The 20,885-nt window shown below is 46.3% G+C and overlaps 1 protein-coding gene across 2 annotated transcripts; it reads right to left on the bottom strand.

Moving 5' to 3' along the window:
- Positions 1-13,948: 13,948 nt before the first annotated feature.
- Tmem200c (transmembrane protein 200C) lies at positions 13,949-19,497 on the bottom strand. 2 transcript variants are annotated; one of them, XM_051154465.1, is made up of 2 exons: positions 19,355-19,497; positions 13,949-16,557 (listed from the first exon to the last, which is right to left on the bottom strand). In XM_051154465.1, the coding sequence occupies exon 2, from the start codon at positions 16,458-16,460 to the stop codon at positions 14,553-14,555; it is 1,908 nt and encodes a 635-aa protein (XP_051010422.1). In that variant the 5' UTR covers positions 16,461-16,557; positions 19,355-19,497; the 3' UTR covers positions 13,949-14,552. The 2 variants fall into 2 exon arrangements, with proteins under 2 accessions (XP_051010422.1, XP_051010423.1); XM_051154466.1 differs by lacking the exon at positions 19,355-19,497 and adding an exon at positions 17,099-17,455.
- Between the last annotated feature and the right edge of the window lie 1,388 nt (positions 19,498-20,885).

Genomic DNA, 20,885 nt, shown 5'->3' with positions numbered 1-20,885 from the left:
TGCCTGTGTGAATGTACTTGCTCTAGTCGTGTCACAGACACAGAGTCAGCAGCACTTGTCCTTTTGGGTCTTCTCATTTTCACTGAGCGCACCCTAAAGATCCACCATGTTGTAGCTCAGACCAAGCTTCCTTCCATTGTAAGGGCTGAGTCATACTCTCCCATAGGTCCACACATTTTATTCATCCACTCCTCCATCTGCAGATGCTTTGACTATCTATCTTTTGATTATTATCAATAATGCTAGAATGAGCAGATATATTTTTAAACTGTCATGTTAATTAAGCAAAGAAAATAATCCCTAGTCATAGCATCTCAGAACAAAGTCAGGGGAAGGAGTGAGACTAGTTGGTGCCTGCTTGCTGTCACTCCACACACCTCCACCCCCCTGCCCCACCCCGCCTCCCGTTCTACCTCTTCACATAGGATGCTCTGCGTTCTTGCCTCAAACACTTCCGCTGACAAAGGGCAAGGTTGTGCAGCACCTCGGTGTAACTGGATTTGCTCCCCATCTGTGTGATTATGTCACAGAGAGCAGAAGTCAAATATGTCAAGGTACATGGAAGTAATTTTATCTAGCAGTTTGTGATCTCTGTCTGAGAACAAATCACACCTCCCTTACTGTGATTCCCTCCCCCCCCCCCCAGTACTGAGAGATGAACTTGGGTCTGACAAATACTAAGTAAATGCTTTGTCATTGAACTGTACTCACATCCTATCGTATATATTCTTTTTTTGTGTGACAAGGTCTCACTAAGGTTCTTATATTGGCCTCTGTTATTCTGTAGCCAAGACAGGCCTTGGACTTAACATGCTCAACCTCTGAAGCATCTAAGAGTTTTGGCCTGTTTTACCACACCTGGTACTATGTAACCCTTATTTATACAATTCTTTCCTACTTTAGACTACCTAAATACTTTTTAAAATTTAAAAACACTGAAGGAGAGTTTTTAAATACGTGATTTTAAGCTATTCATTGCCTTGGTGTATTATTATTGATAGCAAAAAAGTTTTCTTGCCACTGCCTTCCAGCTTATTCTGGAAAAATATGGACTTCTTCTAGACTTATAATTGCTACCAGAAATTGTAATGCTACTACATCTATCCCAACAAAAGAAAAGGCTGGTGCTAGCCAACACATGCCCTGGCAGCCACTCGATTTATATACAGCTAAGGACAAATATGTTTTTCTGTGACTTTTAGTCAAAAGCTATTTGCGTTCAGTTGACAGGGCCAGTATTACAACGTTACACCTACATAAAGTTCCTATGACCAAGTTAAGGACAGAGAAAAGTTCTGGACAACACACTGGTGCTATTCAGAGGTTCGGGGATACACAAAAGCATCCTCCCTCCCAGGTGTCCAGCAGGATGATGGGAACTCTATTGTGTCAGACTTCAAACAGCACAGTAGTTGATCTCTCCCTCTGAAATGAGAGATGCCTGGAATTGTGCCTCTACATTTATTTGATATATGGCAGACATGGAGTCAACACTTTTTGCAAGCTGGTAACAGTATCTTAGAGGGGGGCTGGGGACAGCCCAACTGGAGTACACACAGAATGTAAACACGCTTGAGTGTTGTGTTATATTGTGTGTATTTTGTGTGTTGTGTGTATTAAGCAACAGCCCAGAAGAGCAATTTATTTCCATGCAGGCAAGATGACCCATGAGTGGTGTGACCCTGCAGCAGGTGGTGACACTGAATGGGAGGCAGGCTCTGCTTTTACACTGGTTACAGGTTTGTCTTCCTTGCTGGGAAATGCATCCTCCACACAAAACCACCACCTGGAGACATTGGGATGCATTTTCAAAAATCATGGTGCCCGGTATCATTTTGATTCTATCAACACAAATAACTCCCGGGCTGTGTAGTTTGTCAGCTGGGCTCGTGTCTATAAAATTCACCAGTTTCAGTCATCAGAACAGCTGACCTGGAGAGAACTGTGGGGTGCACTTTTTGTGACAATCCTAACTGTAGCCGTAGGGCCACACTATGCAAGCTGAAGCACTGTGCTCTAGAAATGGCACAGTCTCAGAACTTCTGCCCAGTATGTGTTGGTCTTTATCCAATTGCCAGCCTTGGTATTCAATAAATAAGGGGTATAGATGTGCAAAGTTCCTCTTACTAATATCCCTAATTAGTGCAAATTTCTCTAGTGGTAGCTACACTTTAGGGTTCCGGGGCCGACTGGCAGCTGAGATACCAAAGGGAACTGTTGACTAGAAGATGTGTCTTCTTCCACATCTTTAGTCAGAAGCAAGCTGCTTTCGAATGACTGTGTGGTCACATTCCCACAAAGGTGCGCCGTGCTGGCATGGAAATGGAGGTTGCTGTGGGCCTTGTGGATTGGCCGTTCAGACCATAGAGGCAAAGAATGAAGTCACCATAGAACTGATTGGTTCCCACAACTGGAGAATCATTTTGCTGCTCTATAGTGTGGGTAACTCCAAGCTCTGTAATGGAAAAGTACAACAACCCAACACTGTTGAGCAAGATGGCTCCTGGTGTATGCCTTTTGAGAACAAGGCTTGGGTTATCGGGCGGAAACATAACTACAACCAGACCTGTTCTACCTCCCTACTAACCAACTTCATCATGTCTTTCTCTTTATATGAAAAAAATGAAATAAAGAAAATAAAGAAAAAATCAAAATAGACAATAAGTTTCCACACCTAACTGAGAAGTGATTTGCAATTGACACCTGCTGGCAAAGGTTAACTCTATAGGAAGTTTCAGTGGGAACGCCAACCACTCCCCAGGGGAGGCCCCGTAACAGGACAACACAAAACAGACTCCATGTGTTTTGTCAACTTTTTGTTTTGTTTTGTTATTTTTGTCCTGTTGGCTTTCTTTCTATTTTTAATTTCATCTGTTTTGAAAATGCATATTCTTAATAACTCTCTTTGTAAAATACCACATACTAAAACTGTTTGTGGGGCAGTGTCCCCATCTGAACATACTGTCTATTCCAAGGCTGAGATGTAATACCACTCAATAACTTTGTTTACTAAAACTTAATTCATGTATATATGTAGGTGCAGGAGCACATGTGTGTGCTGGTGTATGCACATACATGTGTGCAGGCATCTGAGGTCAGAGGAAAGCCACAGGTGTCATCCTCCGGAATGCAGGTCACCTACTTAGGATCTCTTAGTGTGGTGGAGTTTACCAGTTGGGCTGCACTGGCTGTCCAGCGAGCCCCAGAGAGCCCAGCCACCTTAGAGCTGGGGTGACACACGCACTGCTGTGCCTGATATGGGTACTTGCGTTCTGGGCGTCAAACTCAGGTCTCCAGGCTTATGAGGTGACCGCTCTTCTGACTGGATGGCCTGCCTGGCCTAACACATTCATTCTTAAATCTTATAATGTTTATGATAAACTTTTTTTTTTTTAATGGACAAAGAAGAGGAACGGTGGGAGAAGTGTGCCTGGAGTTAAGAGAAATTGGCAGAGTCTTATAAGGGACACCTGTCCACACTCCCAGGATGTGAGCCTAGCTCCACAGCAAACTTCTGAAAGCATTTGTTGCTGTTAGGGATAACGGGGAAGAGAGACAGCACTTGATTATTTAAGCCTCATTTTGGCAAAAAAGAAAAAGTGGGGTTAGCTTACAACACATTGAGACAGCATTTTTTCCCCCTATTTAAGTTGTGCTTACATGTACTCAACAGTAGGGGGAGAGAGAGACAGGGAAATCTGAAAATTTGAACAAGTACCAAATATCAAAAATAATAACACTAGACAGCCGAATATATCTGAGCCATTTATGGATAAAAGCATAAGAAAGCGATTTTTACAGAAATCAGCCTGCAAATGAGGTATTTGTATATTTTAAATACTTCTCCATTTAATACACCTTTGAATTGTTTACACCGGGGCCTTTTGTGTCCTAACACACCACAAAGAAGGTTGGACAATGGTCGGAGCAGATATTCAGTAAAGAGGAAACAAGATACATGACTTTTAATCTAAATTAACCCATTTGTTCTTCGACAGTGCTAAAATTCCCAATGCTTTTATGCCAATAAACTTTGTCTTAAACCCTTTACTGTGGCTAGAGAAAACCAGGATGAAAATGAAAGCAAACACTACAGTTAAGTGATCTTCCTTGGCACAATTCAGCATGCTGCAACCTGGGCTGCTGTAGCTGATTTGCTAATCTTGTGGGCAACATTATACCTACTTTGGCTGTCACAGGGAAACAGATACTAGCTCTGTGTAGACCAAGATGGAAGAAATCTAGTTCATTCCAGGTGTGTGAGCATCTGCTTCCACTCTGAGAAGAGATTTTTTTAGACACTGGTAAATCCTCTCTGAAGAATATGCCCAGCTTAGTGAATCCTGTCTGAGCATGGTGAGTTGTATCTGATCATGGTTGATCATATCTGGGCATGATGGACCATATCTGGGCATGATGGACCATATCTGGACGTGGTGGACCATATCTGGGCATGGTGGGCCATATCTGAGCATGGTGGACGATATCTGGGAATGGTGGGCTGTATCTGAGCATGGTGGACCGTATCTGGGCATGGTGGACCATATCTGAGCATGGTGGACCATATCTGGGCATGATGGACCATATCTGGGCATAGTGGACCATATCTGATCATGGTGGACCATATCTGATCATGGTGGATCATATCTGGGCATGGTGGACCATATCTGGGCATGGTGAGCCGTATCAGATCATGGTGGACCATATCTGAGCATGCTGAACCATATCTGTTCATGGTGGACTATGTCTATAATCCCATCATTTAAGAATTGAGCAGCTGCTTTTTGAGGCCAGCCTGTGCTTTACACAAAAGTCAAACAAACAGCAAACAAACAAAAGTCAGTAGTCTTCAGAACAAATACAACAAATGATTTTGATCATCTCTGAACTTTCTAATTAAGGGAGGAGGGATCCTGTATATTCAAATTAAGATCTTAGTTATATAATGAATTATTCTTACTTTATTTAAATTTAATTATGCAAATATAGTTAAAAATCAAATCTCATGCTTATGACTTTCACATTTGTTTAGCACCCTCGCTTCCAGGGCTTCCCATGTGACCCAGTATAATTAAGTCTCTGTGGTGATGCCCAGAGCTTCTGAAACACATGGGTTTTCACTTATGATCGCTATATAGACCGTAAATAGAAATAATGAAAACATAAGCCACTTGATATGAAAGTGAAGTGTAATATAGGAACTGACTATTGAATTTGTCATCAGACTTCCTGTGTGTGCTTTGGAAGTACACACCCGAAGTGAAGTGCATTCTCAGGGGTACGCTGCAACTCGATGATGCAAATTTATGTTTTGGGATTCCCCTATTTCCTTCAAGTTGTTATCTGTGGCATATGAGCCCGGCCTGTCCTCCTAACAGCGTGAGGAGAGGCTTTCATCCCTATGCTGGGTGATTTCATCTCCTAAGTGTCTTTGTTCTCAGACTCAATACACGCTTCCGACTTCAGCAGCCTGCTCACCGCATGCACTGTGCATGTGAACAGGACCTCCTCAACCCATGACACTTGCAGCTCAAAATCCTATGGCTGCTTCCTCTGGGACTTTCAGCAGCTTCTTTCCCAAGCCTACAATTCTAGGCCAAGGCCTGAAAATCAGGACCTGATACCCATCAGAGTCAGACATTCTGGTAAAACATTCTGCATTTTAATACATGCTGGGGCACATGCCAACCATTTTCTCCTTCAGCAGTCTTCAACGTGGTAAGGAGTGGGTACAAGTCAAAAGACACAAGGTTGGATTACTCACTCTGAGATTCAACTCCAAATTTTAATGTTGCCTTTTGTTCATGGATTTATGTGCTGACAGACCTTGGGCCAAGGAGAAGAGGACAAATCCTTGTTGCTGCTGAACTTTCTAACCCATGGAAATGAGAAATTAAAGAGTGAGGCAGCCCTGAGATGTCTCCGGGTCTCCTCATTTTTGGAGGCTGGGAAAGGTTACTCACTCAACTCCCCATTCCTGAGTTTACCATTCTATACAGCCTTTCACAACTGGAATTTATAATTTCTTTCCAAATGACTGTGGGAGCATTGCTAAGTAATTATAAATCCTGACCCATTATGTAAACCAGTTTAATTAATATTTTTAAGGCATGTCATATTTTACACAACTGCTGAATTTTCTAAAATTGTGCTGGCTTAAAAGTTGCCACACGTCAACTTCTATTATTTTAACTCATGGCTCTAATCATGCCTAAAGTAAAATTTTTTTTTCTCTTATTTATACCATTTCAGGCCTTTTGTTTTTACTATGAATTGGTACTTCCATTGAAGATGAATCATACTTGCAGGCTAGCCAGATGCTCTATTCAATTTCTTTGTTAGGCGTTAAGTTTAATTGCCATTGAGTCAATCAGGGCTGACGTTTGTTCCAGGTAGTGGAAGGCATTTACCACTGCACTTCTCACTTGGTCAGAAGACAAGGTATAAACAGACGGAGTCACTCCTGTCCAACACCTACAGGAGAAGAGGCGTGAGGAAGTTGAGGGCATGAACTTCGTGATTTGAATCTTCATCAGCAGACAAGAAGCAGCCAGACAATTTATTATCTATATAAGGATATATAAACATTACCATTAACAGCGTTTCCGAAGTTACACTTTGGCCTCTTTTAGCTTATTATTATTATTGTTGTTGTTGTTGTTATTAAAATAACACTTTTTTCTTTGTTGTTGTTGTTTGAGACAGCATTTCTCTGTGTAGCCTTGGCTGACCTAGATTCACTTTGGAGACCAGGCTGGCCTCGAACTTACAGCGATCCGCCTGCCTCTGTCTCCCGAGTACTGGGATTAAAGGCGTGCACCACCATGCCCGGCTAATACTTTTTTCCTTTCTAAAGAAGTCATTCTGGAAAGGGTTCATGAACCAATAAATATTCTCAGGCATGAAGACAAAATGAAATTAAGAATAAAAATGGAAGAAAGGTCTGAATCCAATAAACACACTGAAGTCGTATTTAATGCTCCCCCAACACTCGGAGCTGGCTGGTTACATAAGCAGAGGGTTTGGCATTCAGGCATCAGATCTGCCCTTGCAGTTTTCGCACTCCTCACAGGGACCCTGTTTGTTAACTGACATCGTTTATGATGCTGCTGTTAGTTCCAACACTTCATCTTCAGCGTCTCCAAGTTTTAAACCTCTGACCAATGACTACAGCCCTACAAAAACGTTATCAGTGCGTCTGAATCTATTGCATTGTAACTGAAACAGAGAGTGCTTCCACAAGTCTCACATTCATGAATTAGAAAAAATAATAAAGTTGTTTTTTTTTTTTTGCGTGACTGTTTCTGCATTAAAAAGATTGAAAAGAATTGAGTAATTATGTGGAGAATTCATCCACACAAACTAAGACACTTTTTCTTACATTAACAATATTTGTGTTGAAAAATAATTTTGGCTTATATCTCTTCTTTCAGTTTTCAGGTAAACAAACTATTGAGCTGTGCTTTTACTGCCTTGTTCTGGCAAAATCTGTGTTCAATGGCTATCCCCAAATAACTGGCTCTTTAGAAACCAAAAGGCATAGTCTTCTGCTAGTCCACAAAGAAAATTCATTTGCAGAAGGATGTCTGGGTTATAAATAATCTTTCGTTTTGCTGAGAATACACACGTGAGAGAAAATACCAATGTGCTGTTTGCTATTAACAAAATGTATCTTTTTCTCTGACACGAACGAGGTTGCAAATTGATGCAGAAATTTATGGAAACACACCACTTAGCATGCCTAGATCCTGCGGCCTGATAAAGCAGCCCCAAGTCGACCCTGCTCCCGTCTTGACACGGACCCTTGCAGCTCTTGAGCAGACTTAGTATTTTCCAGCATGCTGGAATGACACCAACTGTGGCGAGCGACAGGTCCATTCCCAGTTTTACCACATTATACATGTGTTGAGAAAAAAAATGATTTAAAATTTTTAAATTTAAAATTCAGTGCAATTTTCAAGCAACACATAACTGAACAGAATCCTTCTTGCTCATAAAGAGATCTTAAGGACGTGGCTTGTTAGGGTTTGCTGAGCGGATGCTTCTCGGCCCCATCAGGGGAAGCCAATTGTAAGTGGAGTCCTTGGTTTCTAATGGTGGGAAGAGGCACTCTGAGTCTTCAGCTATCCAGGTCACTTTAATCCCAGTTCAAAACATATTTCTGCTACTGACAAACAGCATACCCACTGATCCACATCTATAGATATAGAGGCAAAGGTAGTTTTTTTTTTTTCATAAAATAAGCATTGTTTTCAAATTATCTGTATTATTATTAGTATTCCTGGTCAACAATCAATTAAGACACTGACACTTGTTAAAATAGTCTTAGTTAACCTGGGGTAGGGCAGATATCAATCCTCTAAACTACTTCCCATAGTGGGGCAGGAATGGGATCCCTGCCTCAATCCCATGTCTGCTTCCCATAACTTCTATCAAGCTGCCTCCCATCCATAACCCCAAATACTTGCTAATGTTCTTCATCTGGGCCAAATCTCCATCCACGCCGGCCATGTGCTTCTCCTCCATCTAACCCATGGTGGTCTCCTCTCTCCTCTCGGGACCCTTTCCTCCTTGTAGTGGTCTTTCCTCTCCTTCCCAGAATTCCTCTCCCTGTCTCTAAGACCCACCTTTCTCCTCTGCCCTGCCCAAGTGGGATGGCTTTTCACTAATCAAAAGGTAGTTCACAGAGACAGCAAGCAGTGATTAGCATCAAAGCACCTCAGACCATCCTTCAACAAATGATCATCACACTGTGTCCTTCTTGTAGAGAAACTGAGGAAAAGACAAGTCTAAATGGGCCTTATAGTGGTCTACTACAGCACAGTGTTCTGTGCCTTCTGCCATTTCTCTTACTGGTTCCCAGCTGACACTCCCCCTGCCCCGCCCCATTTCTGTACTTAGATGACCTCTCTGCACTAGTCAGGGTCCAGCTGAAAGGCCCATGTAGCCATCTTGTGAGATTTACTTGCACATGCATTCATGCCTACCCTGTGAGCATAGTACAGTGGCTACCAAGGTCCCGACAACCAATGTGGGATACATTTAACCTGAAACAATTAGTACTTTTAACCCAAAGGACTGCAGCTCCTGTTATTCTTACAGATTATTTTCTCTTAGATTAAACTTGTATTTCTGGAAGATGGAAGGACAGACACTTATGTTCACAAAGCAGAGAAAGGCACAGACTGGCAGTGAAACAGAGCAGGTTTCTGCCCTTCTTTGCTTATCCCAATGAACAATAACTTGAGGTTTTCATCTATTCAAAATCAAGTTATTTAAAAGACTTGAGTTTTTCAACCTCAGAACAACAGTTTGTAAATATACCTCCAAGCTTTTTTTTTTTTTTTAAACTACGGGACATTATCAGGTGTTCAGTATTTACTAATACCTGACAGGTCTGTATCAATAACCAACATTATGTTGAATTTCTTAAGCGCAGAGAAACAGACAACACCTAGGCATGTGTTTTCTGATAGGAACGCCTTCTCAGGAATAGAAACGGCACTCTCAGACCTTTGTCTGCACACAACACAATCTAATCTGTAACGCGGAGTAACCAAATTCTGCTTTATGAGACAAAATCATTTTCTAGAGATGCTCACCTAACTCCATCGTTTTTTGTCTCTCTCTCTCTCCAGGGTCCTCTTTCTGCCCCACACCAGGGCCTGACAACTGGCTGCTCCCTTGCCTGATCTTCCTGACCTCAGTAGGACTCACAATGTGGGATCAGAAGCATATTATAGGCACTTACATATCACAAAGTAGTAACCTGATTGATAAGGCATTGCATTATCTTAGCATTGACTCCGTCAATACCCTAATTGTCATGAAAAGACAACATAGCTGGCATTAGCGAAGGGGTCAGGCTGGGTGTCCTGTTGAGGGTGAATAACAATGTGTTTAATTCCTGGGATGGTTCGAGGCTGATGCTAGGTCATCAGGGTGGTGAGCACTGGTGACTCCTGAAGTACCTCAGTCTTGGCTGAATGCAAGACCAGCTCTGTGCTTTTCGGACTCATGGTGGCCAGGCGGCATAGGGAATACGAGTTGTGTCTGGCTTTTGGCCTTTGGAGAGGAGCAGGGATTTGTTTGACTGAAGCTGGACTGTCAATTTGTGGATACTTAATTTTTGAAAAACTATTTATATCCATTTAAAGAAACTCGTTTCATTTTGAAGATTAAAAAAATAAAACAAAACAAAACAAAAACCCTCAAAGGGAGGAAAAGAGTCTCAGATCATGATCAGAGCTGTAGTCATTCAAGCACTTAGCAGAACGTCAAATTTTAATCCTCAATCTTAGAGCATCTCCAAAAATATAATAATAAAAATATCTCCTTCTATACAAAACAAAGCCAGTGACTATTATGTTTGCATTTTATTTGTCATGATGAGGAAAATATCCACCATATATTACAGTTATTGACACAAGACCTTACTTATAACCTAGAAGGAAGTAACATTTTTAATGTCGGCAAAATACTATATACTTAAAATATAAGTTTGTGTACTTTATTTGCATTGATATTGTAAGAAAGTTTTTCCTTTAAGTCCTTCAGCTCAAAAAATTAATAAAAAAAAATCCTTTGTAGAAACCCACAATGACTGAAAAGCAGCAGAGAGTAAGTTTGTGTGGACTGAGGACTTGATCTTGACACTGGGCCTTTCTGACAGACAGGCATTGTGACCTCAGGAGCTCACGCTGGCCTTTCGGATGTGCCCAACTTCAGTAAGCACACAGGGCACAAATGGCGGCCAAGTGCAGTGACGACGGGTTTTGGGCATTCATCCACTCTTATGTAACATCATGGTCCTGCGCCGCAAGGAGTCTACATCCTTGTTAAAGGCTTTGCTTCTGAAGCTCTATTTCTTCTAATATACCTAAGTTATTAAGACTTTTCTATACAATAAATCTGTCACTGTCCCTAACAACCGGGTAATAAATTTAGACTACTAATTACTTTTCTGAGTTTTGCTTATATAATAGTGCTTAGCATTTGCTGAATTTTTTTGTGTGCCAAGAATTGTTCTAAGTCCTTTAAGCATATTAGTTTATTTAGCCCTCACTTGAATAATTAATCCTATGAGTCAAATGCTATCATTATTGCTATTTTACAGAGTCAGAAACCCAGGCAGTGTTATGTAAGACCTGCAAGTCACACTTCAGGCCACTGTGCTCTAGTGATGCACACATTAGGTTTTTAAACCTAAAATTATTCTGTGAACAAAAAAAGAAGCCCATATGAAGTGAGTCTATTTAGCAGTTGATCGCGTTAGAAATAAAACTGATGAAACTTTTACAGCACCGTCTGTGTGCCAAGCCTATTTTAAGCCTTTCACCAGTACTCCATCCCTTTGAGGTAACTCCCATTTTTATTCCTGTATGGAAAAAGGAAACTGCGACAACCAACGGAGGCTGAGTAGCTTACCAGTGGTCCCTCCCTTAGTACAGGAAACTCAAAGGGAAAAAAGGCAAGTCCTGCTGTTTACTATAACTAGCTCAGCACACTGGGTCTGTCACTGTTGCTTTGCTCTGAACAAGTTGATGTATTTCCTTTTTTTTTCCTCTAAATCTCAGTAGTGTTGATTATTAAAAAAAAAAAAAAAAAAAGGTGGGATATTCTATAGTCAGAAAAGTTCCTTCAAGTACTTTTATTGATTGGGTCCAAAGATCCCTTAAACATTACATAGTCATACGTATGCCCGTTGATGCCCTAAGACACTAACTTGAGCTTTCTATCTGACCGTATTTCAGCATGTCTCTGCATGTCTCTACACGGCTCTATGCGTGGCCCTGCAAGGGCATCTAAGAGAAAGCAAAGTAGGGAAAAGGGTTGAAATAATCTCCAGAATATCTTATCTTATCCCATCCCATCATCTGCCAGCAGGGCCAAGTCTTTGTAAAAACTGAAAACACCTAGCTCTATCGTTTACCTGCCCAGGCCAGGGCTCCACCTCTGTCTGAAAACACCCAGTTATTTACCAGCCCAGGCCAGGGCTCCATCTCTGTCTTCAGCCTGCTGAGGGAGAGTTGCTACACAGGTTCACTGATATATACATGGAGCTGGTAGATAAATACCCGACCCACAGTAAATAGTAATAAGAAAGTTAGGGCTGTTACTGTGGAGGGTTTGTTCTCTTGTAGATGTTAAGAGTGTGACTTGCTCTGATACCCCCAGTGCAGGGCTTCATGTTGAACTAGGTTAGGTTGCTTAAGGATTTAACAACTTCAGGAGACCCTACGTATGAAATTAACATGGGCAACTAGCGTTTATTTAATCTGATCAATACTGTCTAGCCATCAGTTATCAGTAACTGCAGCCAGTCATTTATGCTGAATTTTCTAGTTTGCAAGGGAAATTTTTTATTCTGTCCATCTTTCTTTAGTTAAGCTAAGAGAAAGTAACTTTAGAATTTGTTAAATATCACTGTGCTGCATTTCCTGAGGACTGGAAACAGCACTGAAGAATAGCAGGGCGGGTTTTAAACTTTTCAGTAATATACTCTCTGAGCTGAAAGTGGTAATACAATGTTACCAGGTTTTGGGAGGTGGGTATTGTACTTGTTTGTCTCTCTTGTTTTTTAGAAACTCACTTTTGCTTTATAGAAAATTCAGTAAATTAACGCAGCGATTCAAGGGAAGTTATTATCTTAATGTGTACAGTCCAAAAAAACATTAGGCCCATTTAAAATTTATTAAAGAAAGGTATATTGGAAGTTTATGGAACATGTCACTCTTGGCTAAGTTGTCTGTACAATATTAGGTTGTACCCAGCATAAATCCAATGCTCTGAATTTAAGTTAAGTTTTTAGAGCTGAAGGGGATCACAGAGATGACATCACTCACCAGAGGCCCAGAAGGATTAAGTGATTTGTCTGTGGTTCTGCAGATAATGATTAACCGCCCCAGACCGCAGAGGCCCAGGGTGGGTGGGGCCTTACTCCTGCTGCAGCTGGCAGAAGATACACATCACAAGGACTGTAGTAACCGGGCAGCCCCTGTGTTAAATTAGCTCTTCAGGAATTCTACCAGACTCTGAGCTCTACCCCCATTCTTCCTTCCTGTTCAGTAATGTTCCCCTTAGAGCAGTGTGGGTCTTGTTGGCCTTATCTTACAGATGTCATAGTGGAGGCCTATGTGTACGCTCTTAATAGTTTCACAGCTAGTGGACGTCATGAGCCCCTTCTATCCCAAGTCCATAAGCCTTCTGCAGCATGGCCGCTCACTCATAAGGAGCAATGCAAGCTCATCCGTCCGTCATTAAAGCAGTGTTTTTATCTCCTGCAATGAGCCAGCCTCAGGTCACACTCAAAGGAAGAGGGATCAGAGCTGTAAATCATCTTGTTTTCTGGCTTTGGAAATTGACTCACTGTCAAAATGTAAACCATTCCCGAACTATTGTAACACTAGTGTCAGCCATAGGTGCAAGACCAGGAACCTAAAATCAAGGTCAAATAGAGAAACAGGTGTGGGAAGCAAGGGAGCCCTGGCACCCTGAGGTTAACTATAAGTATTATAGAAAAAAATACTATTTATTCAGGGTTTCATTATACATAAAAGAGAAATTTCCATACTCCCCTATGTCTTCAAGTTAAAGCATACTGGAGATGGTTTGGAGACTCACACTTTCACTAACCCTCTGCCACTCTGGGAGGAGATGAGTACAGAATATTTTTAATTTAAGAGAGAAACTGTTAGCTGTTTACTATGCTCTAGAACCATGAGTTCCCAGGAAAAATGAGGTAATGTTATGTTTAACTATTTGGAAGCTTTTTTTAAAAATTAAAATGACTTTAAATATTAACATTATATTCCATACCGGTGTGATAATACTCAGCAAAGCATGGTGTGTACATGGTATTGTTAGGAATGCAGCCGTCCAGTCTAGCTGCTGGCACCCTCCAGCCTTCATGTACCCTGGCAGCAAAATTCAAATAGCCTTAAAAAAAAAAAAAAAGAGTCCTTTGAAGAGCCTCGGAGCAGAGCAGGGTCAGACAAGGGAAGCCTTTTTCCTGAATACTTGTGTTTTGGGCTTTGCCTCCACCTAGAAAGATCAGTTCTAAGAGAACTGACACAGCCCCTTCTAGGTTATGGAAGAGGGCAGACATAAAAAAGCTTGTTCATTCACAAGCATCTACGGACTAAGTCAGCAGCAGGGTGCAGGGGCTAGGCAAGTTGGGCGTTGGGAGGGCAAAGGAAAAAATGGAGTAAAGTGCAGTTACTGTCAAAAATATATTATTTTGATCCTAAGAAAATTAAGAGATATCATCTAATGAACTAGATTGTGATCTTTTAATACATTTGGTTTTCATGGAAGTTACAATCACCATCGGACATAAAAAGACGACTTGGCTTTAAAAAAAAATCATGGAGTTATCTACAGGAAATCTTGTGAACGCAAATTCAAGGGCAGCATTCTGCAGCTCTTTGGGTATTGAATGGTTTCCTTGGACCTGTCCACCAAGGAATCAGGGTAGGGTTGGGGCTTTTTATGCAGGGATTCAGTGGGACTCTACCCCCTGCGTCTCCTTTTCCTGCGCCCCCCACCCCCACCTAGGTGGAAGAGTTTTCCAGTTCAGGGTCCTCTATTCCTGTGGTGTGGGACCTGGAAATCAGGAAGAGTTTCTCCTTGTTTGTAAACTGCCTCTGCCCAGGCAGAGGCTGCTGCTCCGCCTTAGTTGGTTCTGTGCTGGGACCCTCCAGGGAGCTGTGCTCTGTACCCGCATCAGCGGCGTCCACACAGTCTAGCCTTTTCCTGGCCACAACGTCCACGACCGACTCCACAGAGGTGTCAGCCTCCTTCAAAGGAGCGTAGCCCTTATTGCTGCTGGACTGGTCATCTGACTGAGAGCTGTTGGAGTCCCGCCGGACGCCGGGCGAGTCCCTGGGACGCAGAGGGAGCGAGGGCGCGGCGGCGGCTGAACCTGGAAGCCCGGAGTCCATGTCTGCCGCTCCCGGGGTGGGCGGGGGCTCGGGGGACGGCGGCGCCCGGTAGTTCAGGAGCCCACTAGTGCTGCGGCGGCGCCAGGCCGCGTACCTGCCGGTCCTGGGCAGGCGGCCGCCCTGCCCCCTGGCGGTGCGTGCTGTCGCCGCGCCCTCGGGTTCATCTGGCTCGCAGGACGCCCAACGCGCACCGCCCTCGGCTCCCCGGAGGTCCGTCAAACTCAGGTCTAGTTCTCCCCGAGGGAGATCCCGGGAGCCGCGTTCCCCGGGAGGCCTGTGCCAGCTGCAGCTTGCGCCCTCCGAATCCCTGTCTCTGTCCGGGTCCCCTTGCAAAGGCAGTAGCGCGAAAGCGCTCAGCGAGGAGCCCACGAGGGAGCTGGCGGTGCTCTGGCGCCCCCAACTCCCGGTTGGGCTGCAGGGCGCCGGGCTGCTACTGCCACTGGCGGCCGCGGTGACGGTGGCAGTGGCCGCAGCCACCGCGGCCACTGTGGTCCGGCGACGGCCAGCCCCACTGGAGCGCTCGCGGTAGATGCTGTACACAGCCTCGGCCAGGCTCGGGGGCTCCCGCAGACAGCGCGGAGAGGACGCCAGGTCTGGCGGCGACCCTGCCTCCCGAGTCCCACCGCCGCCTCCACCCCGCCCGACGGGGTGGGGCCATGAGCCCCTGGCCAGCATTGCAGCAGCCCCGAAGGCATCTGCAGAGCCGGCGCAGCTGCCGGGCTTCAGCTCCAGGCCCCGAGATTGCACGTAGCTGAGAAATCCATTGAGCGGTGCTGCCCCCGGGGGTGCAGAGCTGGGGGCGGCGGTAGAGGAGGAGGAGGAGGCCGCTGCCGCTGCAGCCGCAGCCGCTGCCGCTGCCAGGTCTTTGGCGCGGAGGCTGTGCACGTCGATGACAGTAGAATAGAGGTCCCTCAGGTTGATAATCTTGGTCTTCTTGTCCCTGTTCTCGTGGAGGACTGCGTTGGCACAAATGAAGAGGAAGATGCCTATACCCATGATGAGGGGCCCAAAGACCTTAAGCTTGTCTGAGTGCAAGTAGCCTGAGAAGATTCGGAAGAAGAAGCCCACCGACGTGGAGGTGGAAGAAGAGGAGGTGGCCGCAGACCGAGCAGGGGGCGAACTCCTGGGCCCGCCCACAGAACTGGAGTTGATGCCCCCTGGCGCCCCAGAGTGGCTCCTAGTTGGGTTTTTGCTGCCACTGCTGCTGTTGCTGATGGTCGCCGTGCGATGGCTACTGCCCAGGGGCAGTAACTGCTTGCTCCCCCCTCTGTTGTTGGCTGCGCTGGCTTTTGGCCAGTAGCCCACCACGGCCATGGCTATGCCCACCAACAACACTAGGATCCCGCAAAGGGCAATGAGGCCCGAGATAGAGCAAAGCTTCAGCTTGCCTTTCACCACCACCACGTCGTTTTTACGCCTCTTCTTGGCTTTCTTCTTGCGTTTAGGGACCTGGCTGGGGGGCCGGAGCGGATCCTGCTTTCTGGCGGATATCCTCAGCAGGCCACCGGTGGCGATCATGGCGAACTGGTGCTGTGCAGGAGTGGCCCCTAGGGCTAGGGCAGAAGCTTGCGCAGGGGGAGCGCTGGTTGCCCGCTAGCTGCCTGGTCACCTCCTCCTGCAGCAAAGCAGAGGAACACAGTCAGAGGGCGCTGGCTTGGCTGCAGCGACAGCCCATGTTCCAAGATCGCCCCTGCTCCTGGATCCAACTCCAGGTGTGTCTCCACCCCCACCCCAAGGCCAAGCTCTGTGTACACGGACCAGAGTTGGAAAGGTGACTTGAACAGGGTTGAGAAAAGCTTTCTCCTCTTCCTATCCCATCCCCCACTGTTCCAAGAGCGAAGTCCCCAGCACTGCTCCTCTGAAGGCTTCCTGGCTGCCAGCCAGCCAGCGACATCCCTACCATTCTCATAAACCCTGTGGATGTGGGGACTCAAAGTGGTGGTCAGAGTGTTTTCCCTTGCTTCTCACCTCAGTGGAAAAGCTTCCCAAAGGACAGGCCTCTGCAGTGTCAGGCCTCTGAGCCAGGACTCTGCCTGCCCGGCCAAGTGCGGCCCAAAGTCACTAAACAGTTCTGAAAGTTACTACTGTATAAAAAGAGAGGAATTCATTTCCCAGGGGAGAGTGAAACACGGCTGCACACTGGCAGGATGGCTTACTTCAGATAACTGATGCGGTTCATTACCCAGGAAATCTCAGAGCTATTACTTCAATACCAACAACAAATCTTTCCATAATGTTGCCTCTCGGCTACTCTGGTCCTCAGGCAATAGGCAGCAGAGCCTTCTCCCAGCCTCTCCTCTCCAGCCTGCAACATCTGGACAGCTTCTTGGTGTGGGATATTTCCTTTTAGGTAACTGTTATGTAACTGAGCTCTTGCTTCTGGCTTCCTCCCCTCCCCTACAGGAGCTCCCTTTAAAGGTATCCTGTGCTAGATTTCATCAGAGACTATGAAAAATTCTCCGGAATCTCCCCAAGAAATACCGCTCTCTTGTGTGGGAAAGTGACAGTATTGAGAAATAAGAGAAAGCTCTGCCACAATAGCCTTCTGATCCTTTATCAATGTACCAACAGCGTTACATAGAACCCCAGTGTTCACATGAGTAGACAATCATCTACGTAAAGCAGGCTACATAATGATGATATATAGGAAGGCATTTCCACAAATAAAAGCTGTTTTTCTTCATCCCTTTCTCAGAAGGTCACGTGGAGGGGGCGGTGGGGGAAGTGGATAGCAACAGTGGCTTACCTCTGGTAAGCTCTTTGGGTTGTTGGCTATACAGCCTAAGTAGGTACAAGAACTGATGTCTGTTTGCGGTTATCTGTCAGCTCTTAAAATTGCAGTCCTGCTGGGCCCTTGGTACATCCTCTGTTGTTCCCTCCTGTAATAGAAATGCTAAAAACTAAGGGCATCACGTGGCTCTGAAAGATACAGATGGCCTCCCAACCCATCGGGTGTATGATTCTTTCAAGACACTCCATGCAGTAGAATGAATTATCTTTTGAAAATGTTGTTTACTTGGGCAGATATTTGCTTTTAATTGGTGCTTGGATAAAGAAGAACTCTGGCCCCTGATTTCCTTTAGCATATCAATCTGGGTAGGATCTTTTCTCCACATGGGCAAGCAAATGGCAGTCAGGTTTTTATATTGTTTGCAAATTGGTATCTCCTTGGAACTTGGTTGGAATTCAGTAGAGAAATGCCAGTGGTTTAGGGAGGAGTCCGTGGTGAGACGGAGTCCGTAAACCTTTAAATGTGGGTTTTAAAAAGGTCCTGTACCAGTCAGCATAAACACTGACTATGCATGAGACTGCCCCCATGTTTATATTTATTATATTTGCAGCATAGATAGTGCTGTTTTAGTTCAACTGTAGGTTCCAGTGTCTTTAGTGATCTTGAAGTCTGAGCTGGCTTCCAGAGACTTTAAGGTCCAGGGATTTTAGAAACAAAGGCAGCTTCAGCCAGCAGGGTGGCTCCCTGAAGAGAGATGGATGGGCAGACGTTTTTTTTTTTGTTGTTGTTTGTTGTTGTTGTTGTTGGGCGCTGATCAGGTGCCCCCAGGTGCTGGATGTCTTGGAGGGGCAAAGCACCTTTTTGTTTTCCTCCTCTGCAAGCCAGCTTTCCATCCAGCAGATTATAAGGCAAGACGGAATGGATTTCAACAATGGTTTACAGAAGATATTTTAAACTAGTTTAATAGCTAGTAATTAGATCCCCCAGTTTACTGTGCTTCCAGTTCTCTAGAAAGATGAACTCCTTTTCAGGGTATCGAGATCTGACACAGAATACTGACAAAGGTAAGGAGACACGGAGAAGCCCCCTTTGAGGCTTTCCTTAGACCTAAGGAGGGAAAAGAAACTTAGCTGTGGATGTCCTCTGCCTTCGCAACTGGCTGCCTGGCGCGAGTCCTGCCTTGGCGAAGGAATGGAGGATGGGGAAATCAAAAGAAGGATGTCTAAAAATACAACTGCTTCCAAGAGACAGAGAGAGAGAAAGAGAGAGATTCAAGTTCTCCGCTCATGATGGATAGAGCCGGGCATCAGAGACTCAGGGTCCCTCAGGTTGTACGCGATGCTGTGCCCATCACCCAACCCGGGTCCTCGACCCCCGGCCCCTGGCCCTCAGAGCCCCGAGCCTCTTGCCCTTTTGCTTTGGTCTAGTCACATGAGTGCAGCAGCTGCGAGTCCGCCTCTGGAGGAAGGACGGGCTGGAGAGAAGTGAAGGCAATCCTCAACTCGCCTTTTCTGGGCAGCGCAGCTCTGGTAGCACGCCCAGGGGAACACCTGGTTCGGAATACCCGCCGAGGGGCCTGGGCTCGGGAACTGGAGGGATGGTGAAGGGCGCTCGGAGGCCGGGGATTGACAGAATTGCTCAAAATGGAGGCACTCTAAGCAAACAATAATCGCTCACTTACCCAGGGAGACCGGGGCAGCTCGGGAGACACAAAGAACCATGGAGAAACTTTTCAGCCCGAGCCGACGGCGTAGTGTGCAGGGACAGCGCCCCGAGGCCCCGGGCGAGAGAAAGGCTGGACAGCCCGGCCCGGATGAACCTGCTCCAGGGCTAGCAGTCCCCTCGGGCGAGGTGGCGGGAGCCATTTCCAAGAGTTTCCAAGAAGTGTCAGGTCCTCCGCATCCCGCGCTGCCTGGAGCCCTTCTTCCCTCGGGCGCGCCACCTCGGCTGTCGCCGTCCCCTCCTGCCGCGCTCCCCGCCGGCCCCTGCGGCCGCGCGCTTCCCGGTCTTGCGCCTCTTTTGTGTGGCTGCGGCGCGCCGGGCTCCGCCGGGTGGAGTTGAGCCCGCGGCGGCTGCTCCGGGCGGCCGGACTGGCGGCCGTTGCTAAGAGACCGGAGCCATGACACAGGGAAATTGCGGCAGGATAGCAGTCGGTACGCGGCCCGGCTAGGCTCTCAGAAGCGCACCCGCCCCCCGTCCCGCCCCCTGCTCCTCAGCCCCTCCCCCGCCTCTTCTCCTGCCGGCTGCCCGTCCCTTCGGAAGCGACTTGTCCGCCTTCCTAGGAGGGGAATCAGGGGAGACGACACCTGCACCGCGCTCTTGAGCCAGGTCGGGGCGCGATCGCGCAAGGCAGGGTGCTGGATGCCGCCGAAGGATCGCCTGCCTGACAGCTTCTTTCTTTTTCTCCCAACTACCTGTCTGAGCACCAAGCCTGAAAGGATCCAAAGAAAGGCCGTCCCCTCCCAGGGAGTTCCCCATCAAAATCTGAGTGGTGTTGTCCCTGGAGTCACGGGGTAGTCTCCAAATCCCTGTTCCCTCCAGCACCTCCCCCGCCCCCTCGCACTCTCTTCTTTCTTTCTCTCTCCCTCTCTTTCTTTTTCTTCCTTATAGTGTACATTGCCTCGCTCCCTGCCCCCACCTACACTTGGGAGCTTGCAGTATGGATGCCCCAACAACACGGTACGATGTCGCCCCTCCACACGCCACGCTTCGAACCCAGCTGGGGTGGGGCAGAGTGAACCACTGGACTCATGGAAATCTCTGTTAGACACTGTTGCAGTGCAGTAGAACTGGGCTGTGTAACCGGCCTTAAGGGACCTCAGAGGCTCCCTGGGACGTGGGCAGCTAGGGCTGGCTCATCTGAGGTTGAGACAGGCTCTGAGATGCTCCCTCAGGCAGGCCCTGAAGTTCCTACCCTCTGAGGTAAGCCAAGCATTCAAAGGGAAACTCATTCTCCAGGAATGGAAGTCAGGGTTAGCTTTAAAGAGGACAGGTGGGGGTAGGGAGGTCCGAGGTCTCGACGTCATTTGGAGAGAAGAGCACGCACACACACACACACACACACACACACACACACACACCACATCACACACTCATGAAGGGGGAGGGAAGGAGGGATGGAGAGAGAGAGAGAGACAGAGACAGACAGACAGACAGACAGACCGACACAGAGAGAGAGAGAGAAAGAGAGAGACAGAGACAGACAGACAGAC

The sequence above is a fragment of the Acomys russatus genome, chromosome 12, assembly GCF_903995435.1.
Source record: "Acomys russatus chromosome 12, mAcoRus1.1, whole genome shotgun sequence".
Classification (NCBI taxonomy): domain Eukaryota; kingdom Metazoa; phylum Chordata; class Mammalia; order Rodentia; family Muridae; genus Acomys; species Acomys russatus.
This window is presented reverse-complemented; position numbering and strand designations above follow the sequence as displayed.

Bases quoted from the DNA above. Each gene is read 5' to 3' on its own strand.
- Tmem200c (XM_051154465.1), bottom strand. From the start codon at position 16,460: ATGATCGCCACCGGTGGCCTGCTGAGGATATCCGCCAGAAAGCAGGAT.